The sequence below is a fragment of the Buteo buteo genome, chromosome 3 (genome assembly GCF_964188355.1).
Source record: "Buteo buteo chromosome 3, bButBut1.hap1.1, whole genome shotgun sequence".
NCBI lineage: Eukaryota > Metazoa > Chordata > Aves > Accipitriformes > Accipitridae > Buteo > Buteo buteo.
In genome coordinates, this window is record NC_134173.1 from 69,790,635 (window position 1) to 69,818,090 (window position 27,456).

The 27,456-nt window shown below is 38.0% G+C and overlaps 1 protein-coding gene across 13 annotated transcripts in view; it reads left to right on the plus strand.

Moving 5' to 3' along the window:
• The first annotated feature begins 1,047 nt into the window (after window positions 1–1,047).
• The window catches only part of PHF20L1 (PHD finger protein 20 like 1), a 61,019-nt gene continuing 34,610 nt past the window's right edge, over window positions 1,048–27,456 (plus strand). For 3 of the 13 annotated variants that reach the window (XM_075023976.1, XM_075023982.1, XM_075023983.1), the window contains exons 1-9: window positions 1,049–1,204; window positions 2,488–2,593; window positions 10,994–11,165; window positions 11,317–11,401; window positions 12,194–12,282; window positions 14,794–14,856; window positions 18,516–18,723; window positions 19,386–19,514; window positions 24,013–24,095. In XM_075023976.1, coding sequence (XP_074880077.1) covers window positions 2,511–2,593; window positions 10,994–11,165; window positions 11,317–11,401; window positions 12,194–12,282; window positions 14,794–14,856; window positions 18,516–18,723; window positions 19,386–19,514; window positions 24,013–24,095 — 912 coding nt within the window. In that variant the 5' untranslated portion in view covers window positions 1,049–1,204; window positions 2,488–2,510. Of the gene's footprint in view, window positions 1,205–2,487; window positions 2,594–6,077; window positions 6,169–10,993; window positions 11,166–11,316; window positions 11,402–12,193; window positions 12,283–14,793; window positions 14,857–16,728; window positions 16,862–18,515; window positions 18,724–19,385; window positions 19,515–24,012; window positions 24,102–27,456 lie in introns of those variants that run through there. The other 10 variants (XM_075023979.1, XM_075023984.1, XM_075023980.1 and 7 more) reach the window with 7 other exon arrangements.

The following is a 27,456-nucleotide window of genomic DNA, read 5'->3' on the forward strand; positions in this document are numbered from 1 at the left end:
AACATCTATCCTGGAGAAGAAGAGGAGGAAGGTCACCGTGAGGTGGTACTGGGATGGCAGCAATGCAGGGGCCAAGCGCCAGACTTGGCTCAAGGCCAGTGCTTTTATCGTAGGTCTCCCAGCCAAAGCAAAACACAGTGATAAGCAGCACAGCAAACAGCAAAAGCTAACAGCAGCCATTAAGAAGCCCTGGGGTTTAATGTGCAGCAAGAAAGGGAGCAAATAATTCAGCATGAAAGGGAGCAAATAATTCAGCACTGGGACCAGCAACAGCAAGTAGCAGCTGTAAATCCAGCCTAGCACACCCTGACCAAATCTGTCCCTACCTCCGGCCCCACACTGGGTGCCAAAAGGGACGGCTGTGAGTTGGCCCCACCAGCACCCAAGCACCCACCCAGCTGCTCGCTCAACCCCCTTGCTCCCAGCAGGAGGGGGGGGGGGGGCGACTGGGAAGAATAAAAGCGAGAAAATCTAGATAAAGCCGGTCTCACTGGCAAAGGTGGGAGGTAAACGCAGGCCTCGATGAGGCCGTTGCCCTGTGGCTCCCACCTGGCTGGCTGGTGTGGGGGCCGGCCGCTGGCTATGGCCACCTCAGCTGTCTATGGCCACCTCAGCGGCCACCCCCAGCCCGTTCTCCCTCTCCCCTCTTTTTATGGCCGAGGCCGACGGCATACGTCGGCAGCAGGGGAGGCCATGACGCCGTGCCAACGGCCCCAACCCATGGCCCCACAACCCGCTGGCCGGTGCGGGCTGAACCGGCCCTGTCTGTCTGTCTGTCAGTCAGTGTGTGTCAGTCAGTCAGTCAGTGTGTGTCAGTCAGTCAGTCAGTCAGTCAGTCAGTCAGTCAGTCAGTCAGTCAGTCAGTCACCGCGCGCCGGCCCCGTCAATCACCGCGCGCCACCGCCCCTCTTTGTCTCCCTCGCTTCGCTCTCCCCGCCCCGCCCCCTCTTCCCCGCCCCGCCGGAGTCACGCGGCGGTGGCTCCGCAGTCACGTGGCGGGGGCGGTGGCATGGCGGCGCCGAGCCGCGCCTCGCTCGCTCGTCGCGGGGTGGTGACGCGGCGGCGGGGCGCGGGGAGGATGGGGCTGTGAGGGCGGCCGCCGCGCCGGACACCCCGCGCCGCGCTCGAGCGGGAGCAGCGGGCGACGCGCCGGGGCCGCGGGCCGCCACAGGCCCCGCCGCTGCCTTGCGAGTCGGAGGAGGCGGTAAGGAGCGCGGGGAAGGCGCGGGCGGCGGGGCGGGCGGCCCCGGGCCGTGCCCCCCCCCCCCACCTCCGGGCGGGCCCGGCCCGGCGCGGGGCTCCGGCGCCCCCCTCACAGCGCCCGGGCCTGGCGGGGCGGCGCCCGCCGCCCTCTCCGCGCCGGGCCCTGCCCGCGGCCTGAGGGGCTGGGGGGATGTGTGTGGGGGGGTCCGGCGGGCCGCGGTCACTCGCGTTCTCCCCTGGGCCTCCGGGAGCGCCGGGACCCCGGCCGGCGGTGGGGGAGGGGGGCAGGCGGCCCTCCGGCGCTCCGAGCCCGGCCGGGCTGGACCCCTTTGTGTCCTCCGCGGTCGGGGAGCGGCGTCGGCTTCCTCGGGTCGGCCACCGCCTCCGCGGCAGCCGGCTCCGGTCGCGGTGCCAGCGTTGACGAGGGGAGCGCCGTTTAAAAACTGGGGGTCCGGGCGCCGTTCGTCTCGTCGAACGGACCGAGGAGGCTCCGGCCCTGCAGCCTGGAACCCTTGGTCTTCAGTGGGCGTGCAGCAGGCGCCAGCGGCGAGCCGCTCTGTGCTCCGGGATGACAGAGGTGGTAGTAGCTCAGAAAGTCACGGTAACAGCAGTGGTAGCCAGGCAGAAGAGTGATTTATTTTATTTTTTTTTTTTATTTTTTTTTTTTAAACGGTGACTGAATTGCCAAAAAAACCATCAAAAGGCGCTTGTGACTGAAACTTACTCGGTGCTATGAGTGAGGCTCAGGAGCGCATAGAAAGGCTGAAGATGGCTTTTTGTTTGGTTGGTTTTGTTTTTGCTAATTTCATTTTACCTGTCCTTTAGGCCGTGTTTATCTTAAATTTCTGTTTTTTGGTAAGGCAGGTTTTTCTTCTTTTTACCCTTTCCACACCAGAGGAGAGAACACACCTTGGCTCTAGGTAACTCTTAAAATTATGCTCCAAAAGCATGTCGAGGAATTACAGTGCAGTACAGTTCCAGAGATGAGCACCAGATTTTTTTTTTTTTTTTTTTACTTATGGTTGATGACTAGTTGTTTGTTTGGTAGTGGTGGTTTTTTTTTTTTTTTGGAAGGGAAAGAAATCTGAATAAAAACATGTGAATTGTTTTTTAATGCCACCTTTGGGCCTTGACTATACTTCTGAAAACTAAGCAGTTAATGGTATGTCAGGATAGAAATTTCACATCTTTTCTACCCTCTGGAATATATTTGCTGTCAGTGACATGTTTTAGACAACATTATGTGTTTTAATATGACCTTTTTTTTTTTTTCCCTATCCAAAGGTAGCGAAAAAGAAAATATCAAGATGAGTAAAAAGCCTCCAAATCGTCCTGGAATCACATTTGAGATTGGTGCTCGTTTGGAGGCACTGGACTATTTACAAAAATGGTATGGAAGACATTGTGCAGTGTTTGCTAAGAGCATAATTATGTTGTATATGTTTTATGTTTTGATGTCCAACTATAAAACTTAGTGCGCTTATTAATTGACTGCCTCACGTGTGAACTTTACAAATTTCCACATAATAAGTCTCTTAAAACTGTTAGTTTTTAGGAAAATACTCTCTCTTCAGAAATCAAACTAACGTTTTCTACAGGTTTTCGTTTGTTTGCTTGTAGATGCTTGTGCAGTTGTAGTAAGCAAAGAGCATTTCCAGAGTAGCGTGGAATGCAGCGCCATGTGCAAGACGATCAGTACGTTAATGTGGCAAACTTCTGTGACTAAAGACTTCTTTTGTTTTAGTTTGAAGGCATGCAAGGAAATTTGCTTTATATTCAGTTATCACACTTCATAATTCACAAAACTGACTTTAGAAAAAGAAAACATCCTTAATCGGAGTTTGTGGACTAGGCAAGTGTGATTGTATTTGTATCAAACAGTTGGAGGAATGAAGTGCTTAAAATTCTGATTCTGCACCAGCCAGTCTTATCGTAAGAGTCAAGACTATAAATTGGAAATTTGTGGGCATAAGGATCATGCTACACAGCATGTGTATTGTGAAAGGAGTTGTTCTTTTGAAATAAATTGTCAGTCAAAATTTTATTAATGCAAGTGGGCTAATTTCATGATGTATGCTGGCCATGCTCTTTCAGTTTGAAAAATCCCTGGTTTTGTTAAAGTAGCTGACAGAGGAAGTTGAAGCTTCTACCCAGTTTTTTCTTAGCTGCTCTCTGACTAATTAGGGCTAAGAAATGTAGAGGCCTGTAGCTGCTTTTCTGTTGCGTTCCTAGAGAGCTAAGCGTGTTCCTGTAAATGTCTGATCCTGCTAACTCCAAGTTATGTGATAGAGAAGTCTGTGTATTATTTACGTGCTTACTTCAGTAGCTATATGCTCTGTATAAAAAGTTGGGTTAAACTTTTTATCTGTAGAGCTTTGATTTTAACTATAGCAAAGGTGTTTGTTTTAATAAACTATCTCTAAAGGAAAATACAGTTTACAGAACAGTTCTTGTTCTTATCTGTTGCTGTAGAGTGGGTTTTCAACATACTGATTCTATAACTGACTGGTAAGATCATGAAACTGAATAATGCTATAAAAATAAAATAATTTTAATAGAACTTTTTATAGCATCTTCTGTGACTAGAGATAATTATTTAATGTAACCAGATAACAAAAGTTAATATGTAAAACCAGCTTCAGCTTAATTGCATCAAAAAAAAAAATATACACTGCATATTCAGTGATTTAGTTTGTATCAGATCTGCCGAGCCTTTTCACAGGGAAAGGTTGCATGTCAGTTCTGGAGTACTTGTCTAGGTTTTGCCTTGTCAGGTGTGAGCCCTGTCGCAAGCTCTGCAGCTGAGTTGCTTGGTATTTTCAAGCAGAATAGATTTTATCCTGAACTTTCTAGGAATTGATTCATCATTTGGACCACCAGGTAGAAGAGGTCAAGTTTATACGTTTGTGAACTTTTGTGGTGCCATATATAGGAGCAGACAGTTAATATTAAAATTTTGCAGGTACAGCAACACTACAAACAGGACTCTTTTGAATGAAATAATACTCATGTACATAACCAAAGAGCTTGTTAGAGGAAGCCTAGTGTCTTATTATTCGGGTGACATAGGCCAGAATAATAGTCCGTGGGATATTTTTTTTTCTTAGCTTTCTGTTGCATAAGGGGGTGGTGGATGTTTTTTAAATTCTTTCTGTATATAAGCTGTATGCATTCCCCTCATCTGCATGCAGAAATACATACTTTAAAGAAAATAAAGTTGCTGAACTTACGTGAAATCTCTATATTTTTTAACAAAACCAAAATTGAAGAGCAGTAGTATTGCTTAGCTTACTCTTTCTACAGGTGACGAATTGAGAACATTTGCTGAAAAATAGCCTTTGAAAGGGTTTTAGTTTTTTTCTCCATTTTTCTGAAAGCCTGCTGTCATTTAAAGATCCAGTGGTTATGACCAGTTAAAATGTTAATCCAGAAAGGCTTCTAGAGGATGGGAAAAAAATATAGTAAATTATGGTTTTGCTTTCTGAGGCACTTCTGCAGGTCTTAAATTTTCGTCTGTGTAGTAGTTGCTGAAAATCATCTCATGGAATCTGGTGTTCTGTTTGAATTCTGTAAACTTTGGAGACGTTATTGTGTACCTTGACTATTTATTGCTTAAAACCTCTGTACTTTTAAATGAGGAAGTTTTTGCAGACAGTGTTTGGGTCAATGATATTATTTGGCATGGACAGCTACCGAGTAGAAGAAAGCCTGGTCAAACTGATGAGCAAAGACAGGCTGTCAATGAGCGTGTTTATTTTTGCTTTATTGTGGAGGTAACTGCCATTGCTTCTTTATCAAGTGCAACCGTATACTGTTACAGGGGAGGTCATCTTACCTAATGAATTTGTACCAACTGTTAAATTTAAAATCACTAAAGCAAACTATAAAATGCAGCGCTAATCAAGATCAATGTGATCATCTGTCAGCAGATAGTAAATGAGATTGATAATAGAAAATTATTAAATATATACGAGATGATCAGGGGCCTGGAGAGTACGACTTGTGATGAGAGGGCGAGGACACTGGAGTTGTTTACCCTGCAGAAGGCTTCAGGAGACCCACTAGCAGCCTTCCAATACCTGCACTGATGTCATCAAGAAGACTTAGCCAAGCTCTCCACAGTAGCGCGTGGTTGGAGAACAAGAGACAACAGGCACAAGTTGAAACAAGAGAGATTCAGGCTAGGTAGAAGGAGAAGCTTTTTTGCCCATGGGACAGTCAAGCAGTGGATCAGGTTGCCCAAAGAGTTTGGGGGGTCTCCAGCATTGGAGGTTTTCAAGACTGGGCTCGATAAAACTCTGGAAAACCTGGTCTGATCCCATAGTTGACCCTGCTTTGAGTGGGAGGTTGGACTAGAGGCTTACTGAGGTCCCTTCCAACTTGAATTATCTTATGATCTCATAAAAAACTGATACATGTGCACCCCCCCCCCCTCCCCGTGCCTCTCACTGACAAAACAAATGAAACAGCAATAAAACTGCACTTACCTGAAAGTATGCGCCCATGTGTAAGACTGGTTCTTAAGCTGTTAGCTCCCACAAGTAGGACACAGTCTCTGCAAGGTTGATGTATTTAAAGATGCATCTCTTCCTTTTTTTCTCTTTTCTTGTGTCTTTTGTGGCTCTAGCTCCCTACTGGTTGTCCTTTAAGTGCCAGATATTGCTTTGAAAAAAACAGTCGTTATTTTTCTGAGATAATAGTCTTTATTAATCTGCTTGTTCTAAACTAAGAGTTAGGTAATGAAGGAAGCACAGATACATGACCCTTGTTGCAGTTCTGAAACGGAAACAGCTCACTAAAGTTAGTTATCAGAACAGCAGCACTTTGACTTGGTGTATTCGTTTATCTGGATGGATTTTTTTCTTTTTTTTCAGCATGGAGGAAGCTTTTTGCCTGTAAGACTGGGAAACCTTATTTTGTAGCCCTTGCTTTGGATTTCAGTTGACTGGGTTTCCTGACAGCCAGGTATTTGAAAGGACTATGAAGATTCTGCTTTGTATTGATATAATATATATGTAATAAAAAACGGGGAGTTAAAATTAGGTGTTTGCAGATTTTGCAGATCCAAAAAGACTTTTTGTGGAGAAGTCAGAATGAAGGGTATCTGGTTTTATATCCTCTAAAAAGTCTTTCCTTCTACTTTGTATACCATTACTGTGAAGGCAGGAAGTATGTGTCTTTCTAGAGTTTGTAGGTGCAGACATGGGCAAATTTACTAATGTTTTTGCATCCTTTTTTACAGTCTGAAATAACTGTTGTCCCAGCTCACAGGGCAATTCTCCACTTTTTGGTTACTTTTGAAGGGTCAAAAGGAAGGTGGTGATGATGTAAAAATGAAAAATACTGTCTGTGTGGCCATTAACGTGTGTAGAGTGTGTTGGAGAAAATGGGTATTTTTTTCTTTTACACTGTCAAGAAATGAAAACTGCAGGTTTTCCATATGAACGTTGGACCATTGTTGTTGTCTGACTGGTGCTTCATAGTGTAAAATTTGTAAGCCATATTCAATTTTGCAGCTTTACAAAAATGTTGCATAATTCTTATGGGTTGGAATCAGTAGAACCTGAGAATGGAGAACGTGCAATGTGTAAACTGGGCAAATGCTATCAGCTAACAATAATTTTCTTGTTCTTTAAAAAAGAAGAATAACCCCCCCCCCCAAAATTTGGATTAAACTTTGTTTGGATAATTAAATACTATTTCCAGCACACTATTAAAAAACACACACCCAAAACTTGCAGGTTATTGTTTCTTCCCACAAAAAGAACAGTTTCATTATTGAACTGGAGCATGATGGTCTGTTTTTTTGTTTTTTTTTTTTGTTTTTTTCTGTGAAAATTAAAGACTTTTCCCTCAGTTTTTTAGAGTGTATTTTTCTGGTTTGTGCTGAACAAATGTTGGCAAATCTGTTTGTATACCAAATTCATTCTGATCCCTTAGTGTGGAGTACTTGCTGGGGGTGAATGGGGAGAATTAACCTGACTGGAAGTTTGTTTGGGCCTTAGACATCGTTACACTTCAGTACTGAAAAAAGTGATGTTTGTATTCCCCTTTGTAGTACTTCTTCATAATGCCTACTTGTAGCTTTGTGATGGAAGGAATTTCTATGTAAAATTTCTTATGTGTACAAGATTTAACCATCTTCATATTAATCTTCTTTCTACAGAATAAATATAAACATTGCTCTTAGCCATAGTAAAAGCTTTCTGGTATGCATTGTTACTATAATTCTTTAAAGAGGCGGATTAAAAAATTTATGTTGCCATTTTATTAGCAGGAAATGCATACTTATCTTTGAAATATTTGTATGATTTTGCAGTTTATGAAATTGATTATTTTCAGTAAAAGTACAAAAGCTGTAACACCAGAAGAATGTTTCTGTGCAGTGTAAAATTTGCAATAGTAAATTCTGCAATACGTATGTTCTGCTCTTTTCTACTATGGGATCAGTATTGTGAAATATTGCTTTTTATACATATTTGTAGCACATTGTGTGGCTAAATTTAGTGGGTACTGAGGGTAATAGCTTGTTGCTAAATCCATACAAAGTTATTTTTGGGTTGCCTAATAACCAATTGTATATAGCTTGGGTGGTTCAAAGATTTGCTAAATCTTCCATCTCTGAGGATTGGAGTTGAGTGCAGGTTTTGGCTATATTCATCTTGCAACCACTGTCTTAACATACATTGAAGAAACATAAATTACTGGAATAAAGCCATTATGTGATGATATGATTATTATAAGATTTAACTGTGCAAAATGAGTATCATGGACTTTGATTCAGAGCTAATAATGACATTTTAAAAAGACTTTGATAGCAGAAATTGTATCTATCAAAGAGAAATTAATAAATACCTGGTGCTGCATTTCCTCTGTTGAGTGATCCCTAATGAGACTTAATATTTTGCATATCTTTTTTTATTAACTAATGCTAGCTTTGCACTTTATTTCCCCCCCCCCCCCATATATATTAACGTCTTGATTCTTGGCTTGCTGAATTTTCCTTAAAACTATCTTAATTTTTATACATTTGTCTCTAAACCATACTCTGTATTTTACCTCCCTCTCTCACTCAGTTTTCTCTTTCCAGGACAGTGTACCATATTCTGCCAGTTTATCCCTTCTGTTGTCTTCTACACGCTATGCTTGCAATGGTGACTTTGGTGACCATGACCAGTGACAGCTACCAGCCATAACAGCAATAAAAATGTAACAAGAGAACTGCTATAGGGTAGCAGCACAATGGGAGAAGAGTATTTGCATTGTAGATAGGTGGGAAAAGGAGAATTCTGTCTTTTGGCGATGATCCCTGAATTTTGTTAAATAACCGTAGTTTTGCATCAGTACCTTGCTCACATTTGATGAACCTGAAGTTTCCAACTGTAGTGAGAAAGAGCAGCATAGTTCTTGCCTTCCATTTCACTGCTGCAGCTTCAGTCCTTGTGAACAAGGCTCACATTTTTGATTGCTACAAAGTGAACTTCCTGTCCTCTTGCTCTTCTGATGTTTTTCCTTCTTTCCCTCTGTTAAATGCTTTCTCTGTCATCCTTTACTTCTATTTGGAACTCTTTTAGGTAACATCACTACTCACACATTTGCTGTAGTAACAGTGACTTTACTTTTCCCTCTGCTTTGCTGCTCTTCCAGCTTATTCTGACACTTGGTGTCTAGTTATAAGAAGTCTGAAATTGGTACACTTGGGACGATGAAAAAACTCTTTTGTAATAATATTCCTAAATGTAGCAGCATGTGGACTTAAGAAGAAGGCGTTGTCAGAGGCAGGGCTTAGGAAAACCGCCTCTTGGCTGACTTATTTTCTTGAAGCCTTGTTCAAAGTTAAACCAGAATGCTGATGATGGGATTCAGGTTTTGACTTAACAGTTTTACTTTCTGTTTTGATACAATATAATATCAGCTTCAGTGTTCTTGTTAATTGTTGTTGTCAGTCTGCTTGAGGGGGGGAAAGGGGGTTGATCTTGTTGCTCCTCTGAAAGAAGTTGCATGGAGTTCTCCTAACCTGAAAAAGATTTTGTTAGTAGGATGGCAAATGTGAGTCTCCAGTTTGAGACTAAGACTTTCTTTGTTTGTTTTTAAAGTTCAGTGAGAAGAAGTTGGGAACTTAAAGAACGGCTATGAAAATATTTTGCATTTCTGAAATGTATGGATGAGAGAAATGCAACAAGAGGCTGGACGGACTATGCATTCTGATGCAAGGGTGAAATGTGGCTGAAGTAGTTGCAGCAGTAACCTAGAAAATCAGAGAGTTTTTCTCATTCAGCAAGTCCCAAGATATTTAGATGTTGGGAAGCTGTATGCATCACTGCAGCTGAAGAAATAGGACTGGAGAAATGAAGGACCAAATTGAGATTGACACCTTTTGTTTTAATGACCTGTTTTAGTCACCAGAAAACAAGGAAGGCCTGTATTTCCTGAGAACTTATATCTTACTCAGAGCATAGTGTTAAAGACTCCTTTGTCAGCACCGTCAGTATTTTAGAGAGAACGTATTCAAAATAGAAAATGTTGTCAGGGTTTCTGTATATGTCAGTTGCACTTCTAGCTGATGGAATTTTCAGTAGGACTGGAAATTGGTTGCTCAAGCTCTGCTTTCTTACTATTGCTCCACAATAGCACTTTGTTAGGAAAAAGGTTGTCTCTTAATGAAAGTGAAAGACAGCTGTCCTTTTACTGTGGTCTTTCTTTTCAATATGTGTTTTGTTAACTTTAGACCATCCCTAATATAAACTCTGGAGAAAATTTGATGATCTAATTATTATTTTTTTTAATTCTTTGCACTTTTGAATCCATTTCACTACTTTTGTGAAGCGCAGAAGGAGCTGAATTCTGCCTCGTTCCAATTTTCTCTGCATTTCATACAGTGGAGGAAGTAGTGTGACAAAACCAGTTTGTGCCTTGCTCCCTACTACAATTTTGTGAAATGTATCACTTTGGTGAAACAGCAATAGTAGGACTGAATAGTAATTGTTGAAGTTAGAGAAATTTGCCAGTTTTCCTTACAAATGTAATCTCAGCCTTTATGGTTCCTAAACTACATCTATGCCATACCCAAAATTATATGCCTAAAACTTGATCTGGTTGCAGCTCCGTCCTGATTAGTTCTACTGAGCACATACAATGTTTGGTGACAGTAAAATCCATGTGTTAATTAAGACTGACATATTTATTTTAGTGCATGTGGAGTAAAAGAGATGACTGCTAAAAAATAGTCACTAGGAATCAAATTTAATGGCAGTGAAATCATGGAAGCTAATCTATAAATTAGTAAGTGGCTTAGATTAAGAATGTTCTGTTGACTTCTGGGTTTGATTAGTTGCTTGGATTTGTCTGGAATCAATGTTATAGTCTGATTAAATAATTTGTATTATAAAAGTAATGAATGTACTCCTAAAACTATTTTATATCCTTTCCATCCCGAAGCAAACAAACTCTTACAGGATTTTGCTTTAGACAGACACAGGTTTTAAAACTGATAAGCACAAACATCTAATGCCAATTTCAGGCAGTTTTGGTCTGGGAGTTTGAGGTTTAAATTTGTGTATAATCATTTGACTAAGATGAAGCTGATGACATATCACTGATGTGTGCAGTTAACTCTTAAACTAAATGTTACCCTACTATCAATTTAGTAGCTTCATCTTTTTCAGACTTGGAGATTTCTCAGTACAAGGTGTTAATATATTCTGAATGGTCATCTAAGCACTGTTGTATGAAAAAAATAAAAACCTTTGAAAAAGCTTTGAAATTTATCAGTTTACATTTATCATTCAAGGTATCCATCTCGTATTGAGAAGATAGATTATGAAGAGGGGAAGATGTTGGTCCATTTTGAACGTTGGAGTCATCGCTACGACGAGTGGATTTACTGGGACAGCAATAGGTTGCGACCCTTGGAGCGACCAGCGTTAAGGAAAGAAGGGCTGAAAGATGATGAAGAATTTGTTGTAAGTGGCACATTTATTTTGTCTTTGACTTTTTTTTTTGTAAACTGTCCTTGTTTTCCTACATTAAATCTCTCTAGCACATAATGTTTCATTCTTTTTAGGAAAAAATTTAAATGATTAAAATATTAATGACTAAATTTGTATAAAATAGGATTTTAAACCTGGAGAAGAAGTCCTAGCTCGTTGGACAGACTGTCGATATTACCCTGCAAAGATTGAAGCAATTAATAAAGAGGGTATGTATTCATGTATGGTCCATTGGTAAGGACTGTTTGCATATGCTATGCTGTAGCTGTAGTCTGGTTAAAAAACTGACATGTCTATAAAGTTTTCCTCACTGCCTCAATATTAAGTGAAAATGTTTCTATCAAGTTTAGTAAGAGGTTTGTCTTTTATCTGTATGAAATTAGAAAACTGGAATTTCTCCTGGAAGACAAAATACTTAATGATTTCTCAGTGATGAGAAGAATATCCTTTGCACAGTGTTGCAAGTGTTTTGTACTATTGTTGATTTGGGCTAACAATATATTTAAATTTTCATAATTGTTTTAGGAATGGTAGATATATTTAAAGTTCTGTTTGTTGAAGAAAAGCAATGGAAATGGGGAAATAAAGGAACACCTTAGATGCAATACTTCACAACGGAGTGATATTTCTAATGAACATAAATAGAAGTCAAAGTTTTTACTGTAGTTTAAAGTAAACAAGGATTTGACTGTGAATTGAGTTGTTTCCCTATTGTGGCAACTTAAATATTACATCATTCGTTCAATGAATTATGAGCAAAAGTGACACAATAGCTTAAACATGCTTGAAATTGTCCAAGTGGACAAAGAGTAACAATATAAAAGCAGGGTTTCACTGCGGCTGTCAGTTTTGTTTTTGTCTTAAAATTCTCTATCCTGACTATAGGTAACACCTGTTTATTTTGTTCATATAGCCTACAAAACATTTTGCTAAAGCTTTCATAGTAACAAGGTGTGTTTGTTTCTTAACAACTCATAGTGATTACATCAATCCTTTTCTAGGAACGTTCACAGTACAGTTCTATGATGGTGTTATTCGATGTCTTAAGAGGATGCATATCAAATCTATGCCAGAGGATGCAAAAGGGCAGGTAAGAATACTTTAGGTATCTCTTTGTTAGGTTTTATATAGATTTTTTTTTAAAATAACTTAAGATAGTAAAAATGCTATCTAGCACAACTAGTTTTAGATTACAGTCTTTATTCTAGGTCCTGCACTGCCTTGCTTCACCAGTTTTATGGATGATGCCCCAGAGTATGCTGCTCAAGTAGTCTTGCCTCTCTCTGAAATGCCTAGCTGCCGTACACTCCATTGCTGACTAATCTGTTCCCAGAGTTTTGTCTTGCAGAGTTTACAAAACCAGGGTCATCCAGAGACCTTTTTCTCTGGTGTCCTTTCAGGGTAAAGCTTTAGCTTGTCAGAAGTCTGTGCTGCTGAATTTTTTTTTTCTTCCATTTTTTTTCTTCCCCCCCTCCACCCCATCTCATTTGTTTGCTACTGTGGTAGCTTTTTGCCCACATGTTCTTATTAACATGACTGTTCTGTGGGTATTCTCTCCCCTGTATCAGAACTTTTGGGGATTCAGACAGATGAATATTTCTTTATCTCTGATAATGTTCAGTTGCTGTTAAAAGAAGAGATGCTGAGTAGAAGTTGAGGGAGGCTGTGAAGTAGAGGACATGATTTAGTCACTAGGCATATCTTTCCTTGCAAAAGGAAAACAGCATTGAAAACTGTTACATGCTTTCAGTGGAAATGCCATTGCATTGAACTTGCATGGTAACTGTATTCTCATAGTTAATGAGAAATTACTTCACTGAAATTGAAAGAAATGTGAAAAAAATGCTCTTATTTGCTCTCAGTTTTCTTCAGAATACTCCTTCTAACTTGGCAAACAACATTTGGGTATTTAATAATTACTGTTGGTAACCATCTATATTGTAACAAGGACAGATGGGTAGCAAATTGGCTTGAAAGCATTTCTATATCTTGCCCTCCAGGTTACAGGTAGCTGTATACTAGAGTTGATCATCTATGCAAAGAACACTGGAGCTTTGTGCAGGCAACACTGCACTATTTAAACTGTTTCCTTAAACAGGTTAAACTGAAATCCTTAGTCGCGCTAACACTGGCTTCTTGCTGCAGTCTTACAATAACTCTATTGAACCAATACATAATATTTCAAACAATACTTTCAGTACGGCAGTAAGTTAGGAAGCCAGAGTATTTAATTTTACTTCATAAAAAGGAAAACTTTGGTAATGTGGTTTTAATTGAACTGAAATAGCCCTTCTGTGACAATGTGAAGTCCCTTGCTCTGTCCTGTACTTTTTCTAGGGACCTATGTTGTGTCTAATCTGGAGTTACTATTCTTAGGCCACAGGCATTTTCAGCTTTAAAAAAAAAAAAAGTAAATCCATTCCTTAGCAACCATTTTGACATCCAGACATGCTTGGTGGCAGACCAGCTCATTATTATTATTATTTCTGATTTTTCTCAGTAATTGAGAGTTACAGTGTCAATCTCGTGCATCTCTGGGGCTGAATGTAGGTGGCTTCAGTGAAGTCTTGAGAAACAATAAGGGGGCCAAATTTACACTTTCTGAAATGAATTTAGAATTTTTAAGTTGTCTTGCAGCAAGAACACCAATTATGCTTTCTATAATGCTAATTTATACTAGTCATAGCTTTGCATTCTGCAAAATTAGAGATAGGTATGAAGTTTGTAGTTTTCAAAGGCAAAGATACTTTTTTTTTTTCCCTGCAACATCTCCTATATCATTATGCTATGGTAATAAGTTTGTTTTTCAAAATATTTTTGTGGTATTTAAGAATAAAAAAGTGATCTAAGATTTGGTTTGAAAATCAGTTTTCTGAAATGGAGCTTTGTCTAAGCCTAGAACTTAAATGGATGTTTTGGGTTTTTTGCATTATTTATTTTATAAGATGACATTTACTAAAAATTATGTAAACCTTAAAAAAAAAGCCAAGACTATAACTTGATTTGAAAAATAGTTGAGTTGGCAGAGCCAACACTTTATGCTTAATTTAAACCTATGGCTTGTTTTTTTACCTGTTTTCAAAGAAAAAAATAATATATTTCAAGAGATGAGTGTAAGCTTAAGATACTTCAAGTGCTAGTGCATTAGCAAATTTAACAAATATAAGATGTGTTTGGAAGGTATGTGCTAAGCATGCAGAATTTGAATTACATGGAGGAAGCGAGATACAGACTAGTTAATTCTTTGATTTGAGCTTAGCATGTCTTAAAGGAAGAGATTGTAAACACTATAACACTCAAACTATTTTTGAGTTGCAGCAGAAGTGTGTTTTAATAAGACTCAGCTGTGAGGGTGGAAAGGCAAAATTTTGAAAGAGTGGAAAATACTTGTGTGGTTCAATGCAATGAGACTATAGGTTAGGTTGCTCTGCAGATAAGAGCAGTTTAATTGAAATCACACAAAAATGTGGCTAACGTAGTATAGAGAGAAAATAAAAAAAGATGGGGATAATGAGACTGCCCTTGTGAGAGCACATATGAAGTATTCAGATAACTTACTTTTTCTGTTTCATGTTTTTTGTTTTATCTTCGATGTAATTAGGCGCGCGAGAGGGAGCAGATAGCGCCGGAGCTGAGATTAGTGACGGAAATCGAACCAAAAGAAGTGAGTTTTGAGGAGGGTTTTGAAGGAGAGGGAGGGGACTTGGCACACAGGAAGAGGAAGCTGAGGAAAAAGCATGGATTTGCGATTGGGACAGAGGAAAAAAGAAGATGTGACAGGAGACAATGTGAGCCAAGATGTAGGTGGGGCAGACTGTTTAGAATTGAAAGGTGAGGGTAAGGAATCCAGGCTTGATGTGGAATCAGCCAGTCAATAGATTGATGATGTTTTATGTATGTGTATGTATGAATGTGTGGGAGTTGGGAGTTGTGATGTGTCAGGAGAGGAAAAACAGCCGCATCTTTAGTACTCTAGAGAAGCAAAAAGGTGGTGGTTGTAGGCAGGTGAAGGGAGAACAATGTGTGTGTGAATTCCATTCGTGCAAGGGTTGGATTTTAGAAATTATTCTGGTTTTGCCTTCCCACTGTTGCAGGTTTAAGGTTATGCAAGGGAATATTTTAAAATAAAAGTGTTTTAGCCAATATGTAAGGCTGTTGGGTAATTTCTACTAACATATTTCTTGATCATGCAATTTCCTGTGCTTTGATTTAGTGACTCTGATTAGCATAATGACAGTTTTCCTCAGTAGTGATAAAGTAATGTTTTGTCTTTTAACTACAGTGTCCCATTACTTCTCTCCTGTCAATTTTCTCAGCTTACTTGAAAGATGAATTCTAGTAAGGAAAAAAAAGTGTATTTCCTTCTTTTTTGTTAAGTTATATACGTAAATGAGAAACTCACTGGGGTGAGATATTGTGGGAGGCAGGAAATCAGGCTGGATGGTGCAGAGTAACTGGTGCAGAGTTATAAAACCACAGCCAATAGAGGGAAAATGTCAGGACATGAGGGAGAATAGGGAAAACTTCTCTTAGGAGGATTTTGCTTTTACGTTACGAATTGCTAATGTGTTCATATTTGGGCCCTTGGCTTTGTGTATATTGAATGCTCTTGGGAAAAGTCCTGCTATTAAAGATTTGCAACTAGTTTCTGTTATATCTGTGATACTTAGTGTCCTGCTATTATGGTTGACAGTAGATATCTTAAAAAGACCCTGAGACAGATTTCAGAATTCATTGTGCTTTAGGCTCCCACTGTTATTTTCCCATTTTTTGTTAATATTTTCTAAAAATTCTGAAAAAGGCACAAATATATCCTTTTTGAAGGAGGAGTTCATGTGCTCTTCAAAAGAAATATTGTCACCTTAGCATCTTAGGTGCTAAATAGTTCTCACATGTCAGGAGCTGTGCAGCTAAGCAGTTGCTCCACAAGAGTTCAAGGTTAAAAAGCAGGAATTACCTGTGTCACTTTAGTGCCTGTATGTTTACTCTGGAGCTAAAATAAAAATGGACTCACAGAGTTTCTGGCCAATTCAGAATCACAAAATTGTTGAGGTTGGAAGGGAGCTCTTGCGATAATCTTGTCTACCCCCCCCCCCTCAAGGTTCTCTTCACTGAGTTTAAATTTGCTTGTTAATCTAGGAAAAAAGTATAACTATCGCCATAATTAATGTCACTCTGCTCTGGCTTCTGAATGTTTAAACTTTGTTTGCTTCATTGTTTTATGTGTCCTGCTACCCTTTGTAAGCTCCATGTCTTAAGTATCCAAACAATGAAATAAAATGCAAAAAAAAACCCCTTCATGTTGCACCAGCACAGCTACCATTAGAACAAGATACTTAGTTCAGTGTGGTCCTTAAATCTAGGTATCTGAAAGCTTCCGATTTCAGGGTGCTTAGCTTGACTGAAAATTTAAAATGCTGTTTAGAAGCTGTTTTGATGCAGGCTGCGCTTCCTTTTGCTTCCCACTTTTATCATAAGATCCAAGCTCCAGCCATTTTACTGATCCTCTTCATCCCTTGGCCAGGGTACAGTGTAAGACTTCTACTCTCAGGTCTCCTAACTCTTCACCAGCACAAATAGCTCAATCCTTTTTTTGTCCTGCTGGATGGGCAAGGCTCTGGATGGACTGGAGCTAATGTGTGTGCTCGTTTTGGCTGGCCAAAAAAGAGGTATGTGTGTTTTTGATTGACTATGCAGCTGGCAGTTAGACACGCTCTTTGTGGCTGGCATGTCACCAAATGGCCTGGGTAGTTGCCTGTCATGTAAGCATTGCCAAAGCACTTCCAAACGTTGCTGCTGCTAGTTAGACTGAGTGTATGCATCTTGCATTGACAGTTTGGACACGGAACACTTCATCTTAGAGGAATCAAAACTGTTGGTGTTTCTAAGTACATAGCTTGATGCAAAGTAGAAGCATAACCTATGTAAAGCAGTGATTTAAAAGTATTGAGCTATGGAAAAGGAGAAGTATAATACAAGGAAAAGTGATGCTTTGTATTTTGTATTATGCTTTTCTCATACATCAAAGGCAAAGAAACCCTCAATAGGACAGAAATTTGAAAGGCTTATAATACATAATGAGTGGGAAAAAGTTGCATTGAAACAAGATTTATAAAATCAAGATACTTAGGTACCTCGTATGATAACATAACAATAAGGAAACAGTCCAGGATAAAATATAGTCTGTCTACAGTTGGGGGGAAAAAAAAAATTACTATTTGTAAAACACTCATGCAAAACTAGACAAAAAACAGTCTTTATCGTACCTTTTTTATACGTGGTAGTACAAATCTGCAAATACTGTTATAGCCAAATTGCCATGTAGTAAATTAATTATTGTTCAAAACACTCAGATGCGTAATTTTTACTGGTGGAGGATGAACACTGCTATTGGTTTTTATATCGCATATTACTTCTCCATGGAAAAATTGTGTACCTTGATGTTATAGAAAATGTGAAAAAATACTTCAGTAAAGAGGAACAAGTTAAAATTTTTGTGATCAGATTGATCCCTGACATCCAGGAGACATAAGGCAGGAGTCATTCCGAACTAGTGGAAAGAGCGTGGCTCGGCCTTGGAAGTATTTAGTTTTCTCCATTGGCTTGTAGGGTGGCTAGACTTCATCTACATGCCAAAAAGTAGATTAATTTGGGCTGTATATTCTGTTGTGCACTCCTTGGATGTTTCTGTATGGTCACATATATTATCTTAAATGTAGACTGTGAAATTCAGTCATATTATAGAGCACTTTATTGAAATTGTTGAATGAATCTTGTATTATGTAATACAAAGAGTACTATCTATAGTTACTCTAGAAACACATATAATTAGGTAAGAGTTATCCCCGCTTTATCAGTTTAATTCAGGAAGAACTCTGCCCAATCATGCAGCTGCTGGATCATGCTTTGAGTTGATTGTAGTTTTGAATAATTGTTAAATTCCAGCAACAATGGAATTGGTGTATTTCACAGCCAGAAGGGTAAGAAAAAACCCAGCGTTCTGGGTTTGGGAGCTTCTGGGTTTCTAAAGCTATGACATATAAAATAGGTAGCAGGGAATGTGTGCAGCCAGAATTCTATGCACAGTGTTTTTTTTGAAGGTTTTTTCTTTTTGCTTTTTATCCATGTGGCATACTGATAATACTTCAAGTTTATTTAGGCAATTTGGGAAACTCATTTTACCACTCTCTGAGTAGTAGCCATAAAAATAGATTCAACTGCTCTTGAACATTTCTAGATGAAGTTTCACTGGGTTTATAAGTATTTTCTATTGGAGTCTCAGGCACTTTTTAATACTTACTTACCATTTTTTCCTTTTTGGAGGATTGGATAGCTTTGGTCAAAGCTGCTGCTGCAGCAGCAGCCAAGAACAAAGCAGGAAGTAAACCTCGAACCAGCGCAAACAGCAATAAGGATAAAGAGGACAGAAAATGGCTAAAAGTTCCTTCAAAAAAGGAAGAAACCTCAACCTCTACAATCATGCAGGAAGTCCAAAAAAAGGAAGAGGAGCCTACATCTAGTGACACATTTGGTAAAAACAAATTCTATAAAAGTTTAAATAGGTTTTTCTGTAATGTTGAAGTAGAATTCCTATTGTTAATTTTGCAGTTAAGTGATAACTAGTATTTCTAGAGGAAGATGTTTCATTTGCTATTATGATAGCTTTATGGTACATAACATTAATCAGTTTAGAAACAATTATCATCAGATAAATTTAGTTCAGTCAGCATTTACTTCTCGTGCAAAATTTCTAAGTAGGTCTAACAAGAGCAGAACATAGTTTTTTTTGAATGACTTAGTTGTATACTTTGGTTCATATTCCTGCGTCTTCTGTTACCTGTGAGATAATCCCTAATCTTGTACTAAGAAAAAAAGAATTCCAGTATGGATGATATATCCATATTAAGGGCTGTTTGAAACTATTTCTGGGTTGATAAGAATTTGTTCATTTTAATAGTCTTTAATACTGATTTCCATAATATTGAGTAAAAATTACAAATTTTGAGGTAATCTGCATCTAATGCTTCCATGTGTAATACTAAATCTTCAGAATGTGTCATTTTCATTTTTAATAGAGTTTTAAAGTTTCTTTACTGCAGAATTGTAATAGGAGTTCTGAAATATTGAAGTATTTTGTGTGTTGTTACGTATTTATGAAATGTGCATTTATTAGATTTCTCTTGTGTTTAAAAGTAGGATTTCCTGTAGTGGATGTTCCAAAGATGGCCTTTGTGCAGGCAGAGAGCACGTTATCACACAAGAGGAAAAGTAGTCTAGGCAACTCATTTCAGGCAAAGAGAGCTCGTCTTAACAAGATCACTGGTAAAATACTTTTTTTTGTTGTTGACTTTTTTCCTTTTTCATGTAGTGAAATATACATGCTTACTCATAAGGTACTAAAGTAGACTGATAAAATCACACTTATGAGGCAGATATTCACTACAGTCTTTTACATGTTTGGAATTTTTAAAGAAATCTATAAATGGTAATAAAATCTACCTTGTTCATAAGTTCAGAGAATAGTCTCAGACTTGACTTGGTCTTTTTAGTTTTTTAGGAAGGTAGCCATCCTGAACTGATGAATTTCTTGAGTGTGTTTTAATTCCAGCTGCACAGTTTTCTACATTATCGGGTGAATTTGGGGTTTGTACAACTTCTTAACATAGTCATGAGTTACATACTACCACTGTAAATTAAAGCTTTTGTTAGCTATGGAAAAACTAAATGTTTTGTCATAGTTTGTCATGAAGTAAAACTGATGCTGAAAAGAGTTTACAGTATGTAATTTAAAAGTATACAAGCCTAACTACAAATCAAAGCAATGATGATCTGAAATGTTTTTTTCAGTGTCTAAGGCATTCATTCCCCACATTTATTACTCAAAGTTATTAATGGAAAGCAAATATAGAATAGAAAGAATATAGAATAGAAAGCTATAGAATACATTTTATACAAAAGGAAATGGAATAATAGATAATTGGTCTTATCTTTAAAAGTTGAAAAATGCATTTTATTCCAAAATTCAATAGAAATTTACTTAACTGTGGAAAAATTATTTCAATTTGTATCTCTCCTCCCCCATGCCTCCCAATAAGCAAATTGTATTGCCAGCATTAATCCTGTCGGTATTTAGGATGAGGTAGTTTGTACCTGTGCTGGGAAAGTATCACGCATTTCAAAAGCTGGGTGGAAAAAAGTTGTGACGTCCTCCCCTTAGCAGAGGGTACAGGGCCCCCTTGGACAGACGGTAAGATAGAAATGCATTCCACTCATTATTCTAGTAAATAATATTTTGTGTGAAATCTGGCAAAGTTTTCTATGCTACAGATGAGAGGGGTTTTTTTTGTGTGTGTTTATTTTTTGTAGTAGATAGGGTATGGTCATTCATATAAAAAGTCTTTCTTGTTTCTATAAGATAAAAATAACCTGATTTAGTAAACTGTGTGATGAGCATTTTTTCAGAGTTGTTTTGGTTGATCCAACCTTTCATAAGTCAGCAGTGGAGAATGTTTAGTCAGTTTTCTTATGAGTATGGTTCTGTTTCAGTCTCTCAGTCAGTACTTCAATCTAAAGGAGAAAATAAATGAAATGGGCCAGTATGGAACATGATATGAAGCAAACAGTCTTTAGAAAAACCCATCTTCTGCCTCCAGGATTTTCTTTCCTGCAAGGCTTCTTATTTGGTACTAAGTTAACAGATGTCTGATTTATCAGCCTTATTTCTACTCTCCTTTGCCCATACTGCATAAACTCTCAGTTAAGTCCCAATATAATTTCTCCCATGAGCAGTAGAAGTATAAGATATATATACTGTTGATATATATTTACAGAGTCCTGTTAATTTCTTTCCAGTAGCAGTTAGTAGCAGAAGATACCAAAACCAGCTGAAAGACCAGTAGCTCTAGAAATTATATTTTTCTGTGCTTGTGGATAGATTCTCCTTTTCTAAGGAGCTTTTTGAGAATAATAGCAGTCGGGTGGGCTCATATAGACTGAACTGAATAATCAGAAAACATAATGTTGCAGCCATTGACTTTGTTATCATTCTAAAAACAGCACGTCTCTGTCTCCATGAAAGCATACTCTGCTGGCAGAGAATATGTTATCTTTTAGCGAAAGTGAATTAATCCTTTAATTACAAGATGAAATTTGTCATGCTTGGTAGCTACCTTGTGTAGCTGTTCTCAAATTAATGCACTTTTGCAACTCATACTGTAGTAGGTTTTTATTGTTGCATATAATAGAGTATTTTGAAAATGTAACTGCTGATGATCAAACTTTCTCTTGCTACATGTGTATTTCTTATGCTTGAAATACTTGTAAATTGTCGTTTGTGTCTGCGACATGAGCTTTTAGATTTGAAGGAAGGTTGGGAATTATGCTGGTGTACCCATCAGAATGGCTACAAAAGAATCATAAAGCATTGTAGCCGTTAGGAAAATATTCATTTACCAAGTGTCTTATGGCCGTATTGAGGAAATAGAGCAAATAATCTGGTTGTAAGAGGCTGTCTGAAGGGAACTGTTTCCTGGATTTCAATTTAGCATTCAGTATTTGTTGCAGAAGGTTCTCCTTGTCTGCCACAAGGACCACAGCTGCATCTGGTGTTCTTTGCTCACCATTCAACAAAATAAAGTTGCTTCCTTTGCTCCTTTTCCCTCTGCTACTGCTACTGGGGGAAATTACATTTCCTAAAGGTGAAGGATATCTCCTCCTAAGCATGTATTCATGTCGTCTTCCAGTTAGTTTTTGCCTCTGTTGGAATGCTTGCTTCCACATCTCCTGCTGCAGTGTTGATACCTAAAAGAACAGATAACATCTGCAGCAAGCTTACAGAACAAAACAGTTCTGATTCACTATGCCACCCCATGCTTTTTATTTGTTATGTGCTGTTACTGACAGAGGATGGTGAACCTGTAGTCCTGCTGCTGTAGTAGCTTGTGGAGTTGGTTTTGTCTTTCTACAGACATGGTGATGGTTGGGAAGATAAGTAATGGGGTAGGGAAAATGAAAGAAAGACGGGTTATATATTCCCAGGTCTGACAGAATCTAGGTTCATTTCACAGCTTTACTTTCTGAGCACTGAGCATCTAGCTAGAAATAAAAATCATAGAATGGTTGGGGTTGGAAGGGACCTTTAAAAATCATCTAGTTCCAACCCCCCTGCCATGGACAGGGACATCTTCCACTGGATCAGGCTGCTCAAGGCCCTGTCCGGCCTGACCTTGAACACTGCCAATGATGGGGCATCCACTTCTCTGGTCCAGCCTGTGGTTTGTAGAACCACAAAAGCTGCCTTATAGGCTGTAGTTTGTTGTTTAGTATTTAAAACTCTACTTCACTTAATTTTGAAAATTATTTTATGCTTTTCATTTTAAATGTATGATTGTCAATATAGAGAACATAGCTAATTTTGCAACTTGATTTAAACAGGATAATTTGAGTTACAAATGTTTATTTAGGTCCATGGAACCTAAATCTTTTATGGAGCCTAATGCAGAGTTACAATCTTACCTGATAATTTTATTTGTATTAATCTAATAGGGCTAAGTAAGTTTCTGCTTTTCAGTTAACCTATTTAGCTGTAAAATCAATTAGTTTACAGCTCTTATTATGGACATGGTGTTCTGAAAAAGTTTATTTAAAACATAACTGCTTTCCAGTAAACTGAAGCATGACTTAATCTAACATAAAGAGTAAAGGAAACAGAGCACCTAGTATTTATTGTGGAATGCTGAAATGTGATAGCTCTCTAGCAAAATACCACAGTGGGTTTTTTGTGTGCGTGTTTTGGTGTTTATTAATGTCCTGAACGCTTCCTGAGAGCCCAGGCTTAACTAATTTATAATTCCTTGGGCATTGTGCACTGTAAATTAATTTTGAGCATATCTGATTTTTCATGGAATGCAACAGGAATTTCCTGTGGATTTGTCAGCTCAAGTTATTTTTGAGGACTTAAACTCTCCACCTCTAATATTGACATTCCCAGGGATTATAATAGCAACTTTTATTCGGATTTGTGTATTTCAGGTTTTATCAGTTCTGCTTTGTCTTATGGCATAGAACTTTTTCTTTCTCTGTGTACCTAGGTAATTGAAGTTATTGTGTGAAGTAGAATGGAAGCTATTGCTATATGCTTAGTTAAATTATTGTGTGAGGTAGAATTGAAGCTATTGCTATATGCTTAGCCGACAAAAAGCTTTCTCCTGTTTAAGTTTCCTTGTGTTTTACAGATTTTTAGTAGTAGTGGTATTATATATGAGTTCATGAATGAGGTGACATATTCTGATGTATTTGCTCCCAATATGGTCTTGTTATTGAGGTAATTTGGGAGCTTCACTGCTCAGAATATTCATTTGGAAATTAAATCCCTTGTTCTATTATGTCTAAGAAAGTTTTGCATGTGTTAGAGTTAAGAAGTAGTAATACAAATTCTGATGGGAGAGGTAGAAAAGGTTTGTAAATAATTTTGATCTCTCAGAACTTACTTAAGTATTGCAGGCTTGGTTTTAAAGCCCAAGTGCTTGGGCTTTATAAGGATGGTGAGGAATTATTTTACAATTGATGATTTGATTTTCATCTTGTTAGTGGAAATGCCAGAGAAGTACCTCTTGTGAAAGGACACCATCATGGGAATGTCCTTTTAACTTTTTGTTTCTTCTAATTTAAAGTGTTCAGCTTTGTGTGGAGCTGTTTCAGAGATAATTATGTGGTAGATATAAGCAGTTCATGTTTCTTGTCTCACTGTTTTGCCTTGTTTTCCACAAATTCTTGTTGCAAGCTCCTTCTAACTAAAAATCTCTGCAACTTTTCTCCTAAGGTTTATTGGCATCCAAAGCTGTTGTTGCAGATGGTGCTGAAAAAAAGGAAGGCAACAAAGAAACAGCTCCAGTCCTGGAGCAGGTATGAAATGGTAGAGTTTGATTCTTTTGCAAGGTTCCCACTGGAGTGTGCCATGGAGATGTAGTACCTACAACATTAAAATTTGCCCCTTCAGATATAACAGGGAACTGAAAATTGATCTTATGTTTACATTTCTGGCAGAGCCAGAAGTATGGAATTTAATTGTCTCTAAACATAGTGTTGACTTGGATTTCAGTAATCAGCTTTTGTGTTAGAAAACTAACAGAAAACAAAGAAAAATGAAGTCTCCATGCAACAAATGTGAGGAGACCAGTGTCCCAAGGTCCAGTTTTATAGCTGGAACCATGACCATGACTGGCTTAGGAAAAGGCCCTTACACAAATGTAATTTGTGTTTGAAACAGGGTTTTTGACATCACGTAGAACTTCTTTTAAAAGAAGTTTCTTTTATATTGTACGAATTTGGTGTTGTAGGCTTGTATGTGTTTTATGAACTGCTCAATGAGCCATACATTTTGCAAGGGTGTGTATTTTAATAAATACAAAAAAGAAACTTTTAAATAATGTTAAGGGTCTGATTTTTAAACCTGCATATTTGCAGGACCTGAAGGCTGCCATTTTATCTTTGGCTTCTTCCATTGTGTTCAGGCATTGCTTGACTCCGAGTTGTGCATTATCTTGCATATTAAAAGGGCTGAATGCCTAAGCATGGTAAAGCAAGCTAAGGATGAACAGTAGTCTTGATTCAGGACACCTTTGTTTTCCAATGATTTAAATCAGAGCCTTAATGTAGTTTTAATACTGCTTTTTTGTATTCATTTTCATTCTTCTTTAACAGCAGCATTTGAATAAAATAGCCTTGCTGCTCACAATTCTTAAAAGAGCACTTCTGTTCTTAAGCCCCGGCACACTCTATGAACAGTCCCTACCCCAAACTTTATTTGATATTTTGGTTGTACTGGTTCTTTAGAGCTGATATATAATTGCATTGCTGTGGTTTTTCCATTGACGCTGCGTTGGATGCAAATCTTGTCAATGGAACATGATTTTCTGTTTTTAATGCTGTCACTGTAACGGCTAACTGAGCCACTACGGTGTCAATGCATTGACCGATATTTTGCATAAAGGTTTACAATGTATTGACATGACATTCCATTTCTCAAATTTTTTGCATATTAAAGATGCTATGATTTTATTGCTACTGTGTGTGATATTTTCAATGTGCAAAAAACTGTGAAATGGCTTACAGCATGTTGTTTTTGGAAGAATCATTACAATGTAAATCTTATCATGCAGAATCCCATTAGAGTGAATGGGACTTTGTGGTTTACATAGACTGTGTATGCAACAGTATAAACTACAGTGCATATTTACTAAAACCTTTTTGTTACTTCTTAAGCTTAGTAACTCGGCTGTTTCTGTTTTATTGATTAAACATAAAAAAAGATGTCTCTGTCATTGTTTACATGCTAATGGTCTGAAAAAACTCATTTTTGGAAACAGTAGTTAAGCTCCTTTAAAGAGGCATCTAAAATCCCAAATTGTCCTGTTCCTTTGCTTCTAACTAAAACCAGAAACCTCTCAAATATTTAAATGATTAACTGTGGGGAGGAAAATTTTTGAGCTTGAAGCTTTTTTCACTAAGTTCCTGCCCAAACTCAAATTAAAATGGCCGAGTTATAAACCTCCCCAAAAGGTTTTCCAATAGCAAAGCTGACATTCCTTAGAGGTTTTGTCTGCTACTGCTATAAAATTGAATGGGTAAAATATCTTGTAGGTTTTTTTAACAATGTAATACAGAACATGGTAGAAGTATTCAGGCCAATAGCCGAAAACTGACTTTGTTGATGGAAGTTTATTTTATTTATATTTATATATTTTTAGTTTACAGTTGTCTTAAACCCAAAACCTCAGATGATTAGTTGCAGATACAGTAGCTTATTTAACTGTATTAGGGTATGTCATGTTATATTTCCTTTTGACCAAGACCTGGTTAGATGAATAACTTTAATTCATTAAGGTTTTTAATGTTAATTTGTCCTGTTAAGAGGTTAAGCACCTTATCAAAATATTAATTTAATTTTTTTAATCTTGTTTAAATAACTTTGTAATTTGAAAGTAATGGATGCTGTAGTAATGTCTTTCACATCTGTGAAGATGAACAATAAAATTGTTTATTTACAAGTTACGACTCTAATTAATTTCTGGTAATACCTCTCATAACCAGCATAGGTATACTCCACAGTTCATGGAATATTTTATTTAAATGAATAAACTGCACTTAGTACATGTGTAATTGAGTTATTCAAGGTAGAACTGATGTCTGCTGAATGGGATGTTTTGCACCGGATCTTTACAGGATACTTCCAGCAAGCTATTCATGTAGCATTCAGGGGTGCCCTTTTGCAAACATAGAACGTGCACTTGTGGGTTTTTGTTTTACTTTTTTTTTTCTTCCCCCCTCCATTGGAACATGGAAAGTTCTAGTGGAAAATAAAATTGCCATTTATAACAAAACCCAATAATACCCTCAAATCATCAGAAATGTGACTTTTTAGTTTGGATAAAGTGGTGCACACATTCTAGAAATATCTTTCTACTTTGTTAGTTATGGTTTTAATAGATGGTACTATGCTGTGTGATGTAACTGGGACAAGAAAGGGGACAGGTTTAAGGAATTATGTTCAGCTATTGTAGTTTGCCATTACTGGGCAAGTTGTAACACATGCACAGTTTATTCAGTAAAGTAGGAAGAACTTCCAGTTAAAAATCTAAAATGCTAATGTCTGTCAATGCATGCTAATTGTCTACAAATAATACTTAAGTATGTGTGTTAAGAAGGATGAAAATTGATGAAATTGGAAAACTGCATTATATGTAGAATTTTTTCTTTTTCTCTTCAAAAACTGTTTTAACTCTTTATCTGCTCATTTTTCGCCAACAGTTAGCAATCTATTTAACCCTGTGGTGCTAGAAGTTGTGATTTCTTCATGTGTTTGCACAAACATATAATGTGGTGAAATCCAGACTCCCAGCACTGAAAGGGGTTGTTGTGAGAGTGTGTTCAGTATTTGGAAACTTTTTGTTGTTTTCAGACATTCCTTAAAGGAGCATTATCAACTTTTTCAGGTTCTTTTCTAAAAATGAAATTCGTGTTAAACAAGGTTTTCTGGAGGAACTTTTTCAATTTTTTTTGCTATGGTAAGGGAGAGGACCGTGAAGGGAAATCTTGGCAACTTTTTTTAGAACTGCAGTCCTCTGAACAAGGATCGCTTGTCTGGATGATAGTTGTATAGTTTAGCGTTAGGTAGTCTTGCGAGGAGCAGGGAGTTGGACTTGATGATCCTTACGGTCACTTCCAAATTGAGATGTTCTATGATTATACATCAGTGTATGTATTC